The 22,431-nt window shown below is 48.7% G+C and overlaps 1 protein-coding gene across 2 annotated transcripts in view; it reads right to left on the bottom strand.

Annotated features, from left to right (window-relative positions):
• Window positions 1-364: 364 nt before the first annotated feature.
• Window positions 365-22,431, bottom strand: part of LOXHD1 (lipoxygenase homology PLAT domains 1) — a 140,928-nt gene continuing 118,861 nt past the window's right edge. For both annotated transcript variants that reach the window (XM_066352890.1, XM_066352891.1), the window contains 6 exons: window positions 22,084-22,258; window positions 19,874-20,059; window positions 12,577-12,747; window positions 7,558-7,690; window positions 6,045-6,203; window positions 365-845 (listed from right to left, as the gene is read on the bottom strand). In XM_066352890.1, the coding sequence (XP_066208987.1) occupies window positions 365-845; window positions 6,045-6,203; window positions 7,558-7,690; window positions 12,577-12,747; window positions 19,874-20,059; window positions 22,084-22,258 (1,305 nt within the window). The remainder of the gene's footprint in view (window positions 846-6,044; window positions 6,204-7,557; window positions 7,691-12,576; window positions 12,748-19,873; window positions 20,060-22,083; window positions 22,259-22,431) is intronic.

Here is a 22,431-nt window from a genome sequence, read left to right as displayed (position 1 = left end):
ACCACCCTGATGGCCTCTTCTTCCCCACTTCTACCTCCTGGTGAAGGCCCGTCTCCCACCCACACCGGCAGCGAGTCTCCGCCTGGTCACTGCTGTTATTGGAAGAGAAAATGCAGACAGTTATTTCCGTGCAGCCATGGATTATGACCCATGCTGGCTGATTCCTGTAGGTCCAGGAGACTGGGGAGGGGCAGGACCCTTCTAGTGGTCACCCAGAGTGGCCTCCGGAGGACCATGAAGTTCTGGTCCATAGTGCCAGCTCCAGGAAGCTTCTAGGAAAGACTGCTGGAAGCCAGGTTGGGGGGCAGGAAGGTGTGGTTGGGAGCAGCCAGGTGAGAGGGTGGGAGGAAGGGCCACCAGCCCCTCAGACAGCAGGGAAGAGGTCTCTCCAGGTGAGCCCGTCTCCCCGCTTCTTGTCCAGCCACCGGCCACAGCTGAAGATGGTGGCCACCCCCGTGCTGGTGTTGGTCACCTCCAGCTTGTCCACCAGCCAGCCTGAGAAGTAGCCGCTGCTGTCATGTTCTAGGCGGACCTTACGCAGTTCGCCCAGATCCAGCGTCTCCAGGAAGAAGTGGTCCGTGCTGCCCCGCTCGAAGAGGTTACGCATTTTCTGCTTCAACTCCCGCTTGCCCGTGTCCCCGTTGGACCCATAGATGGTCACAAACACGTTGGCATCGGTGCCGGCCCCTGGCTCCTGGCCCGTTGTCACGATGACCTCGTACTTGACTGGAACCAGGCTCTGGATCTTGCTGGCGAAGCTCTCGGTCACCTTGGTGACTTCAAATACCTTGAAGTACTTCCTCTTTCTCTTGAGGGGGATGAGGGTGTCACAGTTAAAAAAGTACCTGGGGATGGGGGTGGGGAAGCTCAGTGGACACCAGCCGAGGCTTGTACCCTCCCCCAGGAACCCTGGCCATCGTAAATGGTTCCTTCCCAGGTGACAGAACAGTAGGGCTAGAAATGTCTGCATTAAAACGTGAGGATTAAGTCTTGTTCATCTTAACATTCACAGAGTGGCATCTCCATTCTTCCAGCTGTCTTTTTCTTTTTTTGATTCTCCTTTTATTTTTCGCCTCACACTCCATGTCTGATCCACCAGCCAATTCCAATGAGCTACTCTTTAAAATAGACACAGAGCCAGCTCACCTGGAAGAATAGGCAGTGTCTCGCTCTCTGCCCTGCTGCCCCTTGGTCCAAGTCACCGTTATCTGCCACCTGGAACATATCAGCCTCCCAACCAGTCTCCCTACTTCTTGTTCCCTGTGGTCAGTTCTCTATACAGCAGCCCAGTGACCGCATGGAGATGTAAGCCCAAGAATACCATTCCTCTGCTCAGAACTGCCCACTGGCTTCCCAGGTTACAAAAACCTCACCACCTTACAAAGGCCTGCAAGACCCTGTGTGATCTTGACCCTCCTTCCGGTGTTTACCTTTATGATCTGTTTTACCTTATGACCTTTACGATCTCACACCTGCCTTTCTGCTCTAAGCTCACTTCACACAGCCATGATTATCCCCTCACTCTTGCAAAGGGACTGATGACTATTTTTACCTGATGTTGTCACTTGCAGAGGCAGCTGTGAGATTCAGAGTGACAATCCCAGGCAAAGCCAAGTGGAAACGTGGCTATGGAATGTGTGCTCCAAAATCTCTCACACTTGGCTGAGTTGAACTGTGTGTGTGTGTGTGTGTGTGTGTGTGTGTGTGTGTGTGTGTGTGTGTGTGTGTACGCACGCGCACATACACACACTCATGGATTGCAGAGTGCAAGGATTAAGAGAAAGTCGGCTACCACAAACTGAAGCAAGGTCAGGGTCAAGAGAAATGGTCTTGGACCAGAGTCCACTCCCTAACACCACCCCAACCCCACATCTCCCCAATTTTGTCAGTAAGTGCAATAATTACCAAGGAGAGAGTCAGAGGGCACGGCAGAAAAACACCACACACGGTGTAAGGGATCCTGGAGTCTGCTTTAGCCCTGCTACCGTGTGACCCTGGGCAAGTCCCATTCCCTACCAGGGTCCTGATATTCCCATCGGCAATGCTAGGTGTTTAGACTGAACTGCTATGGTTTCTTCCCATTCCAAATTGCTGCTTTTAACAGCTTTGGGAATGAACAGTTCTGGCACTGGCTAATGACTCTGGGAATGCAGCCGCGAAAGGGTCTTCCCAGTGGTGGAAAATCAAACCCATTTTTAGATGAAAATCAAGAACAGCAAAATGACTTGGTTTTCTGCAAACTTCCTAAATACCAGGGCTTTGCATTCTTGCATCTCATTAACTCCCACAACAGCCCTGAATTGCAGGCATCATCCTCTCATTTCACAGAAGGGGAAATTAAGACTTGGAGAAGAGAAGTCACTGTTCAAGGTGACCCAGAGCTGGGCCCAGGGCCAGCCTTCCTGGCCGCTGAAGAGCCGTCTATTTCAAGACACTTCGCAGGTTCGGAGTTCTGTCTTCCTGGGATATATCTTGATAAACCTGGGTTGTTGTTACAAAGCACACTTTCTTAGGAGGGGATACATTTGCATTCTTTGTTTAAATATTCTTTTAAAATTTATTTCTTTATGCATATGCTCACCAACATGCATAATAAGTCTATATCAATGCAGAAATTATGATCACGTGCGTGTTTTTCTAAATTCACTCCTTTTCCTTTTTTGCCTGGTGTTAGCTCCTTTTTTCTCCCTCACTTCCACTTCAGTGTCCCACGGTCACCTCAGATAACCTGTCACGACTGCAAGCGAACCTTACCAAATTCCTCTCCATTTCCCCCAACCCTGCACAGACCCACTGACACCCACACGCGCGGAATGCCAGTGTTCTCTTTACAAAAACGGCATCGCACAATACGTGTTTTCTCCATATCTCACTCTTCTCACTCAACAGTCCTTCCTGGGACTTGCTCCAAGTCATATGGGACATATTTAATTCATCATTTTTAATGGCTGAAAAATATTCCCTGGCGGAGCCATAAGAAAATGTTTTCTAATAGACATAATTACAAGATCACCCAATCATGGGACCTCGGGGCTTTGTGTAGTGAGGACTAGCTGTGTAAGGACACACGCCAGGCTGTTCCCACCGGAAAGAGGGGGAAGGTCATCAGGAAGAGTAAAGTAAAAAGCAGAGAATAACGGACGCAAGAGAAATTGAATACATGAAAAAACACGTAGACTATAAAACCATATACCTGTGAACAGTGTGTGTGTGTGAGATGTTAGAAAAATGCTGGAGAGAATGGGGTCAGGAAACACTCAGGGTGGCCGCCCTGGCTAAGTCCCTACTGTAGGGAATCTTCACTTACTTCTGTACCCACTTTGTATTATTTGAATTTTTTAAATGATTTGTATTGTATACGATATTGAGGTAGAACAATGAAGTTGTTTTTGTTCTTCAGAAAAGAAACACAAGCCTTGTTGTGTGTTCTCCCACCACCAAAATCCTGACCTCATCAGTGACAGAGAGCGAGTCGGAAAAGTGGAGCGTGTTGCCAACGAGGAGTCAGATCTGGCAAAGGTTGGAAGATGAAACTTTGAGATTACTGTCTTCATAAGAGCTTGAGATTAAATTCACTTGAAATTCATGGAAAGCCAAATATTATGGTTAACGTGGTGGTTGGGAAGGAGCCGTGGACACACATACAAGGCTATGTAGTGGTTTTTACAATGGCAGAATGGAGTGTGTGCTAGAACATGTCGATTGTCACAATGATTAAACATGCCTGCCCAGTCCCCGTCCTGGTTGGAGGTGATATTTCCGGGGGAGAAAGGTTGTCTTCCGCCAGAAATCACAGGTCTGAGGCCTGCACAGGGGGCGGGTCTAGCTGGAGTAGGGCTTCTGAGGCCTCCAGCCTGGCACCCCGACACCCTTCCCCTACCTCCAGGCTCTAGAGAGAAGCTAGCTTTCCTCCCAGAAGGAGAAACGGAGGGACAGAGAGGGGATGGGTTATCGCCCGAGACCACACAGCTGACCCACAGCAGCTCCAGCTCCAGGGCTTTGGACCCCTGTGCCCCTGCCCCCTGGGCAGAGCCTGCCCTGAGGATAGTCCTTCCTCCCCATTCAGTCTGAGGACAAACTGACAGAAGGCCACGCTCTTGAGGATGAAGGAAAAGAGGCTTCACTGGGCGGGGCAGCTGCTTCCCACTGGATGAAAACCCTGTGACTCGGCCCCTGGACTGCGGGATGCGGAGCGCGTGGAGGGGGCTGGCACTCCCGCTTCATCCTCCTGAGACCAGAAGGTGCCGGTGGTGCTCAACTCTTTGGCTGTCGTCTCTCGCTTATAGCCAACATTGTCCATTTAAAGCTAACTCAAGCGATGGCTATTTTATTTTATTATTGTATTGTCTAGCAGTATTTTGTTTTGCTTTTGCTTATTCTGGGGGTTTGCAAAGGAGCCGTGTCAGCAGCCATGTTCCCTGTGCCTGGAAGGCAGTAACCCATTGCAGCAGGAGCTGTGACCTGGCTTTGGCTTGCTGAGTGAGCCAGGGACTCGTCTGGGCCCTCCGTGTCCCTGCTCTCCAGGCGTGCCCAGGGACTCCTACAGGATTTATTAGACCCCAACTGTCCTTCTCTAAAAGAGCAACACATACCATTGCACCCCAAGAGGGAAGCTGCTATAGACTGAATTGTGTCCCCTCAAACCCACATGGTGAAGCCCTAACCTGCAATGTGATGATATTTGAAGATGAGGTCTTTGGAAGATAATTAGCCTTAGCTGAGGTCATGAAGGTAGGGACACCAAGAGGGACTAGTGCCCTGAAAAGCAGAGAAAGGCATCAGAGTGCCTCTCTCTCTCTCTCTCTTTCTCTCTCTCTCTTTCCCTCTCTCTGCCAAGGAGGACACAGAAAGTTAGGGAGAGAGGCCTTGCCAGACCTAAGCCATGCTGGCACCCTGGCCTCGGATGTCTAGGTTCCAGACTGAGAAAAATTGTCAGTTGGCTGAGCCGCCCAGTCTGAAGTGCAGAAGAAGTCAGAACCCTTCCCTGCCCAGTTCCCAAAGGGGAAGCTTGGTCAGAGGGGGCCAATTCCAGAACCCTTCCCTGCCCAGTTCCCAAAGGGGAAGCTTGGTCAGAGGGGGCCAATTCCAGAACCCTTCCCTGCCCAGTTCCCAAAGGGGAAGCTTGGTCAGAGGGGGCCAATTCCAGGGGCCTGCGGGCCACAGGCTGAACATGGACAGACATTGCCTTGAGAAGCTGGCAGCTGAGGGGTCTGCCTGGGTCTGCACCAGCTGCCGCTTCTGTCTGGTGTGCTTATCACGAAAGGTATGGCCATGGGCAGGGCCAGCCCCAAAGGTCTGCACAAAGGGACGCGAGGGGCCAGCAGCAGGTTTGGGGGTGCCCCAGCACGAGCTCTCACTCCTCAGGCCCACCCGCCCTGGGCAAGCCGCACCCTCAGCTTCCCCTTCCTCCTCTCCTGGTTCCGGGGTCTCTCCTGCCGTCCAGAGCCTCAGGCTCCTTCTGGCCTCCAGGAAGGTTACCAAGTGGTTTTAATTAGACCAACTGATGACTGTGGACTGTCACCCGGGTAACTAAGACCCTTAATCTCCAAAAAGGCCTGAGTCCCCAGAAAGGCCTGGTGGGGGAAATGGAAATCCCTTATCTCGGGTCCTCAGAGGCAGGCGGGCCACGACATTACCCCAGCTGTCTCTGGTCCCTATACTGCTCCCTGGATGGCAGCCTTTTGCTATGACTGTGGGAGCAGCAGGCTTCAAAGTGGTCTATCTTTATCATTAAACAGTGATGAGAAGGGAGGAGAAGGAAAGTCTCTGCTCTCTGGCACTGTCTCGCTCAGCATTCTTCCAAAGTGTCCCTGGAATAAAAGGCTGGAGCACCTAAAATCATGTGGTCTCGTCCTCTGCCCCTGGGGGAGACCTATGGTTCCGATAGCTCCAGAACAAGCACACCTGCCTCTCCCCTTCCTGCCTCAAAACCTTCCCAAATGAGTTGACCGCGGCCTCAAAGGGGACGCCTCCCTGCGCTGTGCAGTCTGGACGGTCCAGCCCCAGCTGCCTGCCGGGGGAGCAGGGGGGCGGCACATACATACACGTTGCTGTACTCCATCTCGGTGATGGTGACAGTCTTGATGTGCCAGACCAGCTCTCTCTTGGGGATGAACCGGTCCTCCCTGGCAAGGTGGCCCACGCAGATGGCAGCAATGTCCCCCAAGTAGACGCTGTCAAACTCAAATGTGTCTGTAGTCCCCCTGCAGGACATAAAGATGCGGCCAGTGAGAACTATGCATGCCCATCAATGGAAGTAAGCATTTACTGAGCACCTAACTGTATTTCAGGCTCTGGTCTGAGGAACAGGGATGGAATGGCAAGCAAGGGCTGATGTGAGGCCTCTACTCCTCAACAGGTTCACACTAGTTTTGGAAGAAGACAATCACAACCATTAAAAAGCCCTGCCTACTGCCTGGTCCCACCCAGCACCAGTGGATGGTAACAGTGCACGGAGCTGAGAGGTGCGTGCTGCCCTGGGCCCGGGGCTTTGGACAAAGGAGGTAGTGGGATGAGAGAGGAAGGGAAGAGTCCTCTGAAAGGAACCCAACTTGGCAAAGCCAGGGGATGAGAACAGTGGGATGGAGAGGTGCAGACATTTCTGCGCAGAGTGCTGGCTTGGCTGGAGGTTGGGTTCAGCCAGGGAAATGTGGGAGGAGGAAGAGGGGGCAGCAGTCTCTGGTGGACTGTAAGTGCCGGTGGAAGGAGGTCAGACTTCATCCTGACGTTGAGGCAGTTTAAATAAAAGGCATAGTGGGTTATGGGAGGGAGACACTTTATTTAAACAATTTTGGAGAGCGTGGGGAAATGACGTGGGCATCTGAGCGTTGCAGGGGAGGAGGTGAGATTCTCCAGGGTGTGCCTGCCAGCTGGGAGTGGTGAGCAGAGGCCCCATTATAGGAGACCCAATTTTTATTTTCCTGTAAAGAATCTCTCTTTTCCCTTCCTCCTTCTAACTAGAACTTAATTCTACGCTGTCTTATATGATTGTTTTACATTTTTATGTGCAGATGTCCTCCTTTTGAACTGGACTGTGAGTTCTTATCTTCGTGGATATGGGATAAAAAAACCTCTGTAGTGATTCTGGGTCTTGCTGCATAGTGAGATCTTTAATTACTTAATTAATGTTACCATAATTTCCCATTAACATTTTAAAAATTGAAATATATTCGATATATAACATTGTGTAAATTTAAGGTGTATGACACATTATTAATTTGTTATATATTATACCATGATCCCCTGTTGTAGTGATAATTAGCATTTCATTTATGTTACATAATTATCCTTTCTTTTTAGTGGTTGGATAAGTATATTCTAGTCTCTGATGGTGGGTTCCCTTTAAATGACAGTTTGTTTCTAGCTTTCCCTTTTATAAACCTCCTGTTTCAACCCTAGCACTCACATGAGGTCAGTACACGGCAGGTATCAATAAGCACTTGCAGTGTAAGCCCCTTAACATACTTATGGCCCTTGCGGGGGTGAGGGGTGATCCTTGGGGTCCCTCTCTTACCCACCCTGCCCACCCCCATTCCCCTCTGGACACCCTTTGCCTACTTCCTAAAGACCCGCTGTCTTCCAGAATTTTCCACGAGAAACTCTTTGGATCGGTTCTTCCTGCCCTCCAGGATGAGCCAGACGTTCTCCCTGGTTTCGCCTCCGTTGCCTGTTTCTATGACGATCTCGTAGGCTGCAGGGGAGAAGGTGGGAGAGGGTCAGTGGAGGGGAAGCAGCAACCACCCTCAGGGCCAGAGTTTAGTGGCTGCTCTGTCCAGGTCCTACGTTTGCTCTTAGATCAAGCCTGAGGTAGGAGGGGGGAGACAGGTTAAAATGGCCACGACTGAGGCACTATAAATAGAACCTGATTTGGGGGCTAGAATGACATTCCCATTTTATTTATAGTAGCAGCCTCTTTGCTTGGGGAACATGGTAGCTGCTGGGAGTGAAGCAACAGCCGCTGCTACCTCCAGAAGACAGCCTTTTGAGAGATGCTGGGGCCTGGCTGTCAGGGCTGGATGAGCCCCTGAGATGCAAAGTAAAATCATATGAAAAGAACGGGGAGGCGAGGGGGGCCCAGCCACAGAAAGGGACTGGAAGGCCTCAGACAGGCAAGACCCTCGGAGAGCTTCAACTCTCTCTAGCAAGCAGTCCCACTCGCCGTCTTGTCTCAGCGTCCTCCCCTTTACCTCCCTCCAGCCCGGCTGCCTTCATTCATCCAACGTTTGTTAAGTGGGTGCCAAGTGTCAGGGCTGGGCTAGACTCTGGGTGACCTTGAACTCAATCTTTAGCCCTAGACACACGCACTGACCATCCCAACAGGTCAGAGTGTGGCCGCTCTGCGACAAAGGGCCAAAGCACCATGTGGCCAGAGGAAATGCCTGGCTCCCTGCGACCTACCTCGTTTCTTAGAACTTTCTCCCTCCTGGAGCACCAGGGCTCACGTCCGACTCAGCGCCCCACACGGATTGTTCTCTCTGCCTTCAGTACTTCCCCTCCCCCTCCCACCACCTGTATTGGTTTGGCTCATTGCTTCACCTGCTTCTATTTCTTACTCAAATGTTACCACTTCACTGGTGTCTATCCTAACCACCATGATTGAAATTGCAACCCGATTCCCCCCAGCACTCCTGGTTCGCTTTACCTATTACGTATTTTCTCTCGTCCCTATCACCTAGTACCCACTATCATGCTAGGTAGATTGAAACACGTGTCGCTAGTCACATCCATGACCTTTCGAGAGGAAGTTTCAATCAACATATTTCCACTTTGCCCTCTTTTCCAATTCATCAGTGGCTTAATAAAGCGTGGATACATGATTCTCAACTTTGTTGACAGGTTGCTGGGAAGAAAGAGAGGAGACAGAGGAGGGTCAGGGACCTAAAAGAACAGGGGCAGGTAGGAGCCGTGAGCCCAGCCCAGCAGGGGGCAGTGTAAGGCTCACCATGGGGCCAGCAGACCCACAGGACAAGCCCAGTGGAGAAAGGGAAGCTACCATGAGAGTCATCAGCATAAAGGGGCCACCCTGAGCTCAGGAGGCCTGAATATGATTCAAGTGGCAGGACAGGAGAGGGGAAGAGGTGATCCTTGACATCTTGCCTGTGCCCTGGGCATGGCATCTCAGAGGGAGATGGACAAGCAATCCAGAATATACTGCGAGGAGCCAATACCACGTCACGTGAGCAGCTGCTGAATTGTGTCTGTCTTGAGGCAAAAACTGCAGGGCACGTGGTGCTGTGGGGGAGTGCCCTGGCAAGGGCAGCTGGGCTCTGGTGGGCATCTGGGACTCACTGCTCCCGACCACCTTCCCGGCTCACGTGGTCAGGACCAGTCCACCCTGGGAGTGCCTATCATGTGGTTTCGGTGGTGCTGAGAGTCCCCGCCTGGCCAGTCAGGATCTTCCTCTGGGAGACACTCTCTTCCCTTCCATGGAGGCTGTTACGCTAGGAGGCTGTCTTCCCATGACGTGGAGGAGGAAACAACTTGAGAGGAAAAGGCGCAGGAGACACTGAATCCGCTGGAAACCTACTGACGTCACTCAGCCCGAAGACAGCCAAGTTGAAGCCAGCTCTGCCTTTCCCAAGTTCAAGGAACCAAAACACTCTCTTTTTGCTGGAGCCAGCTTAGTGTTGGGGTTCAGACACGGACAACCGAGAGTCCTGGCCACGCCTGACGTCTTCTGTTTGCCCTCATTGGGACTGCCAAAGGATGGGAGCTTCAGGAACGTGCATACGAAGGCGGGTTTCCTAACAGAGCCCCTGGTGGGGCAGGGAGCCCTCCACCCCTGGGGAGCTGGCCGGCAGGCTGGGCTGTGTCTGGGCTGACTGAACAGGCCTAAGAGCTTCCCAGGAGGGCGAGTAGAAAATGCTAAAGAGGGAAGCATGGCCCTGCTCGGGGATGTCCCAGCGAGAGATCGTTTTTGTCCTCCCAGGTGTGTGAGCACTCATGTGTATGTATGTGTGTACATGTGTGCATGCATGTATGTGCATACAGGAGCCTGCGATCTTACTGTCCAAGCCTTACCCCGTGTCAGTTACAATAGAATCTGAGGGCAGGACCTGGACATCGGTAGTGAGAGAGTGCCCGTGGCCTTCAGCTTCAGCTGCAAGTGAGAATCAAGAGCAGACACCCATGCTTGCGGAGGGCCGGGAGCAGCTTCCGGAACTGCTAACAAGAATTGGAGGTGAAGGCAGGGAACAGGAGGATAAATGAGGTGGGAAATCGACCAGTCTGGAGTACCAGCCAGGCTCAATACTGACAAGACTTCCTGCGGTGCTTCAGAGGCCTGGGCTAGGAGACAGGTCACCTGGGCCCTGCTAGCTCCCAACGGACCTCAGGTGTGTCACTTCACCTTTCTGGCCTTTTCCTTTCCCTACCCATGACAGAGAGGTGTCCTCTGGCCCATGGGGAGGGGGTGGGGTTCTGAGGACCTGATGAGAACAGGGAAATTGAGTGCTATCCACAGATAAAGCTCTGCTCAAGTACGAGAGGGAGTTTGTTGTCACAAGCTGAGTGCCCAAAAGTGCCCCCTGGATCACAGACACCAAATGTAAGTGCCACCAGGGCAGGGTCTCTTTTATTCATTGGTGTGTCCCCGGTACTCAGAATAGGCCCTGGCACTGAGGAGGTGCTCAGTAAGCATTTGGTTGAATAAAGGTAGCTGAGGGTTGGCTGTTTGGCTCCAGCTGCCTCCTTGGTTGTCCTCGGGATGAGCTTCCATCTGAGGACAAAGGTGTGGTTGTCTGTCCCTGATGGGCAGTGAAAGAGGGTGCCACACTGCCCCCTGCTGGCTCCTGGTATAGACAGACAGATCCAGGTGCATCCTGGGCTCTGGGCCCCTGCTCTCCCATCTTTAGTTCATCACATCCTTTCAGAACTAACACATGTGTTGCCTACCCTTTGCAATCTCCCTGCCAACCCAAATCCCACAGGTCTTGGCAGCTGTTAGGCAGGAAATCTGTGAGGGAGACTCAGTGACTATGCTCCAGGCTTCAGAGTTCTCTCCTCCACTGAACGTACCTAGCCTGAGGAGCCCCTGTTGCTCTTCTTGGCGCTGTGTAAGGGCTAAAGTGTTCCCATTGCACAACGGGCTCAAGTTTCACCCTCTGACAAGATTGTGAGGCTCAGAGGAAAAGGACTGCACCTTCTTCCATTCACTGAGCACTAACTAACCACACAACTGTTAAGTCCCAGTGCCTACAGGGCTACAGAGGGCTGCAGCATGACTGATTTTGTCCCTGAAGTCTAGGAGCTTATAGTTGTTCAGGGAGACTAACACAGTATAAAGTCAATACAAATAAACTAGAGGTCACAAACCAATGTGTATCACTCATAGCATTTAACTTAAAACTGGACACTCAGTAATTCCTCAGTAAGCAATTACAGAAGCTGGGAGTCCACCCTCGAAATGAGGACAGGAATCTTCATATAGATAACTTGACAAACGGGTTCTTGGCCCTGGTTTGAATGCTCCCAGGGGCATCTGTGCTCAGTACTTCTCAAAGCAGATAATTTCATTATTCGGTAGTTTGGATGGCATGGCAGAGATGGGCGGGTGACTTTCCACCAAAGACCCATGTTTCCCTTCCACAGTGTAGTGTTTGCCAGGAAGGGGCTGTCCAGCCAGGGACAACATTTCCCAGGTGCCCCTGCATTGAGGTGGAGCCAAATGGCTAGTTCTCACCAATAGAAAGTGAATCAGTGTGTTAAGAAGGTACTGGAGTGAGCCCTCTCTTTTTCCTTCTGCAAGAAATGTGGGAGCCACATGTTGAAAATGTCAGGGACAGATGAAAAGAGCTTGGGTCCCTGAATCACAATGTGGAAGAAAGAATTCCTGCCAAACACCCATACTGGACTGTTACATGAGTGATAAATAAATTTTGTTGTGTTAAACCACTGAGATTTGGGGTTTATCTCTTACTACAACTAGCATTACCTTAATAACTAAGGTTGGAAAATCTTTTCTTTACACTGGGCTCTGCCTTTGACAAGCCTTTGCTCTGTTGGACCCAGACACTGGAATCTATACTGAAGAAACCCCTCCCTAGTCCCTGATGGCCATCTACCTTCTGGAGCAATTATTCTTTTCCTGTAAACATCCCCCGAGGAAGGGACCACAGAGAAAGTGGCTGATGGAGATGCTGGCTCCCCCCACACATTCTGTTTCCAGGAAGGTTTGATCTGGCCACAGGCCACAGGCATCATCTGGATGGATTTCATGTTATAAAAAGAAACCAGAGAAAGCGTCACACCAAACTTCCTAGCCCAGCCCTCAGGGCAGAGTAAGCTTGTCCCTAGTGGGTTTTCCTCCTAACTGATTAGTCCCTGAGATTCAGGGCCATAATCTGGTCCTGGTGTCTTGGCTGTTCCAGGTTCACCAAGCAATATTTAGAGGGTTTACTTACGTACTTCCTCAAGAGTATTTCCTCTACTGGGCATCTGATTCGCATCCAGCTGTAACTGTCTCTTCCTTCGATTTGTCAACACCATTTCCCACCTCCCTCCTAAACTAATTCTCATTTAACTGAAGATTCAGCCCAAGCACCACAGCCAGGCTGAGCCCACTGCCGCCCCACGTACTGGTCTCCTCCAGCTCCTCGCGGATCTCGTTGTTGGCACAGGCAAAGTCGCGGACCGTCTGCCCGTCGCCCTCACTCTTGGAGAGCCAGCAGTCACATTGGAAGCGGAAGGTCTCGTCGCGGGAGTTGTCCTTCACGTCGATATAGTTCAGATGCCAGCCTGAAAAGATCCCTGTGGGGAAGAGGTCATGGGGACTGGCAGGTGAACGTGCTCTCCCTCCCCTCTCAAACGTCCACCCCCCAGCCCTCCAGCTGTGAGGCCTTGGACATATTCTCTGTCCTCTCTGGGCCTTGGTCTCCTTGTTGATGAAATGAGTGGTTGGGTTAGATCATCTCTGAGGACTCCTCTAGCCCAGAGAATATAATTCTCAAACAAAACTTTAACTTGGGGTTTATGAACCCTTAGAATATTTGTGTATGGGACTTAAGCAGTCTACAGGTCTTGAGAAATTGTGCTATAATTATTCAAGGACATTTTACCAGGGATAGGGCTCATTGCTTTATCAGATTCACAATGGGGTCTCTGACCCAAGAAATAGACCTTTTGGCATTCGTAAAGCTGAAGGATGAATCCTATGACATCTTTAAACCAGTACCCACCTAGGTCACACCTATTATCTATATAAAACCAATTCAGGCATTACCTTCTCCATTAAGCCTTTCCCAACATTTCCCCATTGCCTTCTCAGCCTGTATCAGATGTCCTCCTTGCTTCCATAGAGTCCTGAAGCTGCCTTGGCCATGCCTTGACCACTCTGTTTAGTTATGTCTCTTTCCCTAGATCATGAGCTTTTGAGGGGAGCAACCAGGTCTTATCTGTTTCTGTTTCCCCAATGCTTAGCATAGCAACCGGCATGTAGTAGTTGCTTAACCCTTTGAGTAGTGAGTATTTTCACACTTACTGACCCCGGGAGTGACTTTTTTCCAAAAAATGAAATTAGTTCCAGTTACACTTTTATTAACTTAAAATCATGTTTGTTTGATAACCAATTTGTGGAAACAAGAAGAACATACATTTGCCTTTTTTAAATGTTGTCTTACACATTTTTAAAATCAATCAATCGTGCTCTGGATGGTCAGGAGGCACGAGGACGTACATGAACATTCATACTACTCAAAGGGTTAATAAATGCTGAATAAATATGTTATGATTTTGAGAACATTTGTTGTTTGACAATTATAGGAAGGAACAGAAGCGGCTATTTCTTCAGGGTACTTAGTGAAACCTGACACAGCATGCCTCCATATCAAATAACCAGCTGCTTCTCTTGTGACTGGCAGGGCTTCTTTTGGACGTCCTCCCCTCAGCTTCCAGCTGTCACATAGAAATTGATGTGCATTTGCCCTGTGAGTGGCATGCTAGCTGCACCATGCACTGGTTCAGCTACTCTCAACCCTTCAGAGAACTCAAAAAGCCAAGGGTCACATGTGGTGAGAAATGCCAGTGAGATGACAGGTTATGATGATGATTATTTCTGGGGTCTTTTATATTTCTATGAACTTATATTATTCAAAAGAAAACACAACAATTCATTTTGTGGTAAAAAATAATTCTTCCCTTCAGGGGAGTTTTCATTTCAGAGGAAACAAGAAGAAGAACAAGATGAATTAGAAAATAAACACTCTTGTGTTATAATTCGTTCAGTATTATAATAGCTATCTAGGTAACTGGAATTAAGGAGAAGAATTAATCATTTATCTTGATTTTCCTCTATGAACTATATTTCACAGTAATCAAATAGCCTGAGAGATAATTTTTTTATAACAGAGTTCTAGCCGATAAGTGGGGAAGAAGTGCACATTAGAAAATCACCATTTGTAACCCTAACAGATCATCACTGGATGAAGCCGGGAGATGGAAAGTTATAGGGGAACTCTGCAATGGAGTAATCAGCCCGACAGGCCCTGGGTCCACTCGTCTATATGAGCATCATAGGAGCAGGACTGCTTTGATGTAACTTGAAGTACACAGGTCCCATTTTAAGATACCACCTATAAAGCATTCTTACCAAAGTAAGTTGAACCTGAATTTAATCAAGCCTTAGGAGCTGGCTTCCAGAGTGTAGAAAATATGAGGAATAAAGAAGCAATAACACCACAAAGAAGCAAACAGACAGGTCCAGAATATGGAAATTCTATAGATCATTGAACCCAGTTTCTTCAACAAGTTAATGGTATAGAAAAATAAAAGAATCAGGCACTGCTCTGCATTAAAAGAGACTAAGGAGACATAACAACTAAATGTACTTTGTGGACCTTGTTTGCATAATGATTCAAATAAAACCAAAAATACAAAGATATTTTTATGTTATTAAGGACATTTGTATGTGGAGTAAAAACTGAATGACACAAAGAAATCATTGTTAAGTGTGATAATGGCATTGTGATTTCATACGAACATGTCCATTTTAAAAAGAGAAACATATTAAATATGTTTGGGATGAAATGACATGAGGTTTAGAATTTGATTGTGTATCTTCCAGCAACCAAAAAAATAAAATAAAAAAGGAAAGCAAGTATGACAAATCATAATTGTTGAATCTATGTGATGGGTATGTAGAAGTTAATTATAATATTCCCTTAATTTTTGTGCATGTTTAAAATTTTTCATAAAAAAAGAACCATTGGATAAACAAAAAAGATAAAAAGGTAGATTTAGGGAAAGAGAAAATTGCTATGCTATTAAGTTAACTAAATGTTTGTAACCTGACTTACACAATAACTTTTCAGGATCCATAATGTTTTTTGTCTGTGGAAAACTCTCAAACAAAATATATTTGTCCTCATAAAGTTCTATGCAGGGGAAGCATAATGTAGCTTGAATATTTTTAAACTAAATATGAAAGAATGTGGCACAGAGAGCACTTAAGGACATGTTTAGCTGTCTTTAGCTTATATTAACATTTAAATGTCAATTCCTGGAGGTAAAAGTTACTATAAAGAGGAAGTTAGACATGAAACTTGGACTTCCTGTCTCTCTCCTGACCTTAATATTTCAAGCACCTGGGTTCAGTGAGAATACTAAAATGTTTCTTTCTCTGCCAATGATATGGCTCTGCTTTCAGATCCAAAGTCTGGTTGAAGGAGAGGAGGCCCATTTTTTTCTGCCTATAAAGGGAAGAGGATAATATTAATGACTCAGGATTTCTTTAAGTCAAAGGGCTCTTATGAGGCCAAGGCAATCCCACAGTCTTGGGCTATTCAAAAGAGGAATCCAAGTCTTTGACAAGTCTATCACCTAACCACTGTGCATAGCTGTCCATGGTGCTGAAGTACCTCTTTTCATTCGGCATTCTGTCAGTGATGAGATAGAAAGAATCAACTATTGGGTTTCTGTATAGAAGAAAAATACATCAAGAAAATGGAGCCCTGGCCGGTTGGCTTAGTGGTAGAGCGTCGGTCTGGCGTGCGGAAGTCCCAGGTTCGATTCCTGGCCAGGGCACACAGGAGAAGCGCCCATCTGCTTCTCCACCCCTCCCCTCTCCCTCCTCTCTGTCTCTCTCTTCCCCTCCTGCAGCAAGGCTCCACTGGAGCAAAGATGGCCCGGGCGCTGGGGATGGCTCCTTGGCCTCTGCCCCAGGCGCTAGAGTGGCTCTGGTCGCGGCAGAGCGACGCCCCCTGGTGGGCAGAGCGTTGCCCCTGGTGGGCGTGCCAGATGGATCCCGGTTGGGCGCATGTGGGAGTCTGTCTGACTGTCTCTCCCTGTTTCCAGCTTCAGAAAAATACAAAAAAAAAAAAAAGAAAGAAAAGAAAATGGAGAAAGTCTAGATATGCACACAATCAGTGTCAGAGACTGGCAGCTGGCATTAGAGGGCCTAGTCAGGACCCTGAAGTTCACGGCCAAGACAATTTTTGAAAGAACTAGGGCACAAAGGAAAACTCTTAGTCTGAAGAAATGTAGGTTTTCTGTCACTGAGTCATAAAGAGACAAGAATAAGACTGAAGGATATAAATAAATTCTTTGAACACTATATTAAGTCCCTACTATATCACAAGTAGTATGATAGGCATTAGGGAAAAGAACAACGAAGAAGACAATGGTACCTGATGAGCTGATAGTCAAGCAAAGGAGACAGAGAATAAGCATGTAGCTACACATATGATGACTGTTCTGGGAGGGGTTCTGCTTAGGTAAGGAAACAGGAAGAACTTTCAGTGAGAAGGTAAGGACATAAGAGAGTTTGTTAATTATAAACAGGGAGATGTTATCATTGCAGGTACATGAAATGTAGTTGGTTTTTGAGCCCCAATTACCACTGGACTTCCTATAGGGGTATGGAGGCCCCAGCTGCAAAAGTTAGGAGCCATGAGTTTGTCACCTTGAGAATTATAACTCTGGACCACCTGGCATCACTGGACTTTAAGCTGCTGCAGTTAACCCTGCTGACATTAAGCTCTCTGATAAGACTGCATTCTGATCTTGTGTGTTTTATCTTGGCCTAGTGACCTTGAATACTTTTCTATCCAGCAGCAAATGCCCAGGCATATTCTTTGCTGCATAGTCACTCTGCTCTCAAGAGTACTAATATGTTGTGTGTGTGTGTGTGGGGGGTGTTGGTAGCCTAGCTGAGAGTGGGAAGCCCATGGATACAAAGTGCTTATTTCTGATGATGGCAGGGGCACAATTCTTGGGAATATATACTGCTCACAAAAATTCAGGGATATTTCAAAATGAATATGAAGCGATTAAAAAAGAAGCATTTGATTTTTTTTTATTAAACAAGAACATCAGAAAGCAAATGACAAGTCAAAGAAAGTTGTTCAATTATGCAAATGAGATGCAAAACCAACTTTTATTTCATTGGTGAAAATGCACTATACAAAAGGCTGAAAGTACTGGAGTATCTGCACATTCCCTGATCCCCTAATTTTTGTGAGCAGTATACTTCTTACACAATGGCTTGCCTCTAGTGTAGGCACTGCAATAGGAGACTGTCTGCATGGATATTAGGATGGGCAGACCCCATCCCCACCCTACACCTATTAATCTGCACAGTCAAATCCTTCTCCTAAGGTTTGTGGTAACACATACAATGGGGCTCAGTGCTTTGACTGAGCCACTGGCAGCTTGATTAAACACTGAAGCAATTATCTTGACTGAGGGATTTGTTTGTTAAGTGTTACGGGCAGCAGCTCATCCTGACCCATGAACCATCTGCACAGAAGTGGGTCTTAATGATTATGACTCTTGTTATTATGTCAGATTTTCAACTACCAGCTAAGTTGCTACTGGTTCTAAGACAATCATAATGTATGATGAGAGGGTGGGAAAGAATTCAGGGGTCTTGTTGTGTTTCCTTCTTGGGAAACAAGAGAGAATCATCAGGGATATTCTGCAAGCATGTGTTTTCCATAGACCCATAATGACGCCAAAATAGACATGTGAGGAAGGAGTATCCCAGTCCACCATACCCTTTTCTGGACAAGATACCTCCATACACCCCAATGACAGGCATACATGGGGGACACAGTGAACAGAGGTGGAAGAATTTTCACTCATCTCCTCATCCTTTTGACCCATTGGCACAGTGGTTGGATCAGGGTACGGAATGAGGATGGAAAGATAGGCTGGCACCCAGCATGTGTACCAGAACTGGCCTCAGATAGGGCCTCAGAGGTCTGGTTTGTTTTGGCTGTGTCTTTTGCTTGACATGTGGATCTGAGTAAGACATTCCAACCTTGCAGGGCCTCAGAATTTTCTGGTCATAGAAAAGACAGATAGCCCTGGCTGGTTGGCTCAGCGGTAGAGCGTCAGCCTGGTGTGCAGGGGACCCGGGTTCGATTCCCGGCCAGGGCACATAGGAGAAGCACCCATTTGCTTCTCCACCCCCCCCTCCTTCCTCTCTATCTCTCTCTTCCCCTCCCGCAGCCAAGGCTCCATTGGAGCAAAGATGGCCCGGGCGCTGGGGATGGCTCCTTGGCCTCTGCCCCAGGCGCTAGAGTGGCTCTGGTCGCGGCAGAGCGACGTCCCAGAGGGGCAGAGCATCGCCCCCTGGTGGGCAGAGCATCGCCCCCTGGTGGGCGTGCCGGGTGGATCCTGGTCGGGTGCATGCGGGAGTCTGTCTGACTGTCTCTCCCCGTTTCCAGCTTCAGAAAAATACAAAAAAAGAAAAAAAAAGAAAAGACAGATAACAAAGTGCTTTTTGCTGTAGTGATTCACAGAAATGTGTTAAGGATCAAATGTTTGTATCTTGAATACCTAGCAGAACATCAGACATGTAGTCAACACTGTAAATGTTTGCTAAATGAATGACTGAATGGACACACTAAGATTTGACAACTGTGGAGTGCTGTATAAATACCTGTCATTTTATTGCTTTGAAGACTGGCCATTTTCTCTATGCCTAATTTGAGCTTATTCCCTGTTATGGAAAATATTTAACTGTTTAATCCATGCTAAAGCAAAATAGTCTAGCTCCTCTAGGAAGAGAGATTTCAAACTGCCAAGTCGAGTTTCATCAGTCACCACAACAGTCATATTGGTCCCCAGTAGGGACTTGGAAGAAGTGAGGACAAACTAAGTTAAGCTGGCTCTGGGCCACATGTGGGGGAGACTCAGGAATACTGGAGAAGGCTGTAAGCAGATAGCATTGCAGAGGCTAGTTTCAGTGGAGGACCGAGGGGTGAGTTAGAGCAGTAATGACTGTGAGAATAGTATATCTCAAGGAGGTGTAATTTAGTATTTAACGACTCTTCTCCAATTAAATAAAATAAAACTTCAAGGCCCAATGTCAGAGAGAAAATGGTCAGTGTGGCCTGCAGACAACAGAAGGACCACCAAAGGAACGCTGAGAACCTGAACTTCAGCACAGTTACAGGTGTGACCGAGTTTCCTGAGCTACTTTGAAGTTAAAAAAAAAAAGTTTCTCACTTGGCTTATATCCTTTCCCACTATTTATATTTATGAGAGAATTTGACTAATTTTAGACTTGCTATTGTAGATAAAGTAGCATAACCCTTTATAGAAAATCCATGGGAAATGAGTTTGATGATAGAGCCTCTTTCTTTTTCTCAACTTTTACGTCTGAATTTGGAAGACAGTGCTCCAGTGTCACAGAAAATTAAGAACCATTCATCACCCCGGTAAAAGCAGGAAGAACTAAGTTTCTTCTCTAAAATCTGTCCAGAAACATTAGCTCTTTTAACTGATGGAAGCATCCACATGGTGGCAATCAGCCTCTTTTAGTAGCCTGCCACCCTGGGGGAGAAGGGTCACCATGTTGCCAAGGAGATGGGGGGGCTTGGGTGAAGGATGGAGGCCTGCCCTCCCCACCACCTTGACCTTGAGTGGGAGCTACCTTTGCTGTCGTGCCAGACCCTCAGCTTGCAGAGGTGGCCCAGGCTCAGCATGTCAGCGAAGTTGAACATGTCCGTATTGTTCCTCTCAAACTTGTTCCAATTGGTCGACTGCTTCAGGGCCAGGGTCCCGCTGTCCCCATTCTCACCAAAGATGATGATGAACACGTTGGCATCAGTGCCTGCACCTGGGAGTGCATAAGACGAAGGCTCAGGGTGCGGGCCTCTCTGGCACGCAGCCCTCTGCTCTGGCCTCCATCCTGGCATCCCTGGAGGAGCCAGGCACGCAGATGGGCTAGTTCAGAGTCAACAAGGTCGGGGTAAGACAAGAAAGAGCTGGTTAGTGTCCTGGAACTCTTGGGTTTCCTACTCCATTTTTCACTTATCTCTGTTCTTTGTACATGCTGGTGGGCTAACTGGAGTCTGGGTTAGCAAGTGAGAATGGTTTAGTACATGAATTCCCCTAACTCTCGGGAAGCACATCCACACTTACAGAGCCTGCCATGTAGACTGGCTTTCCAGTTTAGAAACATGGACACCCTCCTACACACTGTGGGGTCAGAGGAAACAGGAAAGTTTCTTGTTCTCCAAACCTACCTCTGGTTGCCACACTACCTGAGAGTTCATATCATTGGCTTAAGCCAAATAGAGGTATTGGCTCCAGTTAAAAAGATAATGCTTCTGGAAGAGGGGACCCGAGGAGCTCTTCTGACGCGCACCCTGTGGTTATTAACAAACTCATCCATTATTTTCAGAGGGTGCATCACAAGGAAATGGAGGGGCCTGAAAACGTGTGGACGCTTGGAACTTTAAGCAGAAAGAGTGTAGTTCCACGGAGACAAGAAACAAAAGAAGGGAGGTTCCAGAAACATCCTTGAGCAGTTGTACTGACCCATCAGTATGCCTGAGATTCCACCATGAGAGCTTCATTTTTTTTTTTTTTTGGCTAAATGCTTCTTTCTTGATGATGTAAGCTACCAGAGCAACCAGTTAATCCTAAAGTAGCCATTTACAATCCGTGTAAGTGAGTTTGCCAGGTTCCTTGCAACAGCCCCTAAGAACCAGCTTGATACAGGGGAGGGTGGTTAGGAGTCATTGCCTCCCCGATGAGGGTGCGTTCCCTCTCAGCTCCAGGACTTTGTGCACACTAGTGATTTTGCCTGGAAAGCCCTTTGTCTGGGGTCCTCTCTGCCTCAGTGGCTCCCGTTTGTCTTCCTGGACTAGACTTTGGCACCACCTCTGGGAAGCCCTCCATGACCCTTGTCCTCAATCCCCACCTAGGTTAGTTGCCTTCCTCTGGGTTCCCCAGCATGTGTGCTGACAGATCCTCACTCTCATTGCTCCATAAGAAGGTCAGACCCACAGGGCCCAGGGTCATGTCTCCATCCTAAGACCCGAGGCCAGGGCTGGCATACAGAAGATGATTGCCAAGCACGAGGACATGGGAAGGAACACACGGGTGTCTGAGATGCGTGGCACCTGGGTGAGGGGCATTGAGGAGTGGCAGGAAGACAGAGGACTTTTAAGTCAGGTTTCATTTTCAAAAGTGCTGACCTTACAGTTTAATAACATCCTCCCCCCCTCTCTGAAGAAGGAGGCACAGCTCACTTAGTCACGGGGAGGAAATACTCCTGTCTAGACAGAAAGGAACACGCTGCGGAAAGGACTTGCACTGACTAACCTTTGGAGGGCCATCTAAAGAAAAGTGTTCTGCCCTGGCCGGTTGGCTCAGCGGTAGAGTGTCGGCCTAGCGTGTGGGGGACCCGGGTTCGATTCCCGGCCAGGGCACATGGGAGAAGCGCCCATTTGCTTCTCCACCCCCACCCCCCTCCTTCCTCTCTGTCTCTCTCTTCCCCTCCCGCAGCCAAGGCTCCATTGGAACAAAGATGGCCCGGGCGTTGGGGATGGCTCCTTGGCCTCTGCCCCAGGCGCTAGAGTGGCTCTGGTCGCAACATGGCGACGCCCAGGATGGGCAGAGCATCGCCCCCTGGTGGGCAGAGCGTCGCCCCTGGTGGGTGTGCCGGGTGGATCCCGGTCGGGCACATGCGGGAGTCTGTCTGACTGTCTCCTCCCCATTTCCAGCTTCAGAGAAATTAAAAAAAAAAAAAAGAAAGAAAAGTGTTCTGATCGGAGTCCAGGGCTTGGGCTGGAACTTGAGGAGGGGCAAGAGTAATGGGAGGTGGATGTGCCATATGGGGACCCCCTGACTCACCGAAGATGTCACTGGTCTTCACGGAGACAGTGTAGGAAGTATACTCCATCATCTCCTCCCCGTCGATGACAGCACACATCTCACACACCAGGGTCTTCTTGCCCTTCCGCTGGGACAGCCAGTCTCCGTAGTAGAACATAGTCAGGTCTCCAGTGTTCATGTTCTTCAGGAGGATCTGGGTGGGGGTGGGAGGGCCCAGTGTGGGAACGCCCTCCCTCACCTCCACGAGCCCCCCCCCCCACCGCTAATGCAGCCCCTTGGGCTAAACCCTAAGGGCCCAGAATCCCGAACTAGAGATGAGTCCTTCTGACTGAGACGCGAGGTGCGTAGAAAGGGCCTCCCCAGGAC

This window comes from Saccopteryx leptura, chromosome 11 (genome assembly GCF_036850995.1).
Source record: "Saccopteryx leptura isolate mSacLep1 chromosome 11, mSacLep1_pri_phased_curated, whole genome shotgun sequence".
NCBI classification, from domain to species: domain Eukaryota; kingdom Metazoa; phylum Chordata; class Mammalia; order Chiroptera; family Emballonuridae; genus Saccopteryx; species Saccopteryx leptura.
This window is presented reverse-complemented; position numbering and strand designations above follow the sequence as displayed.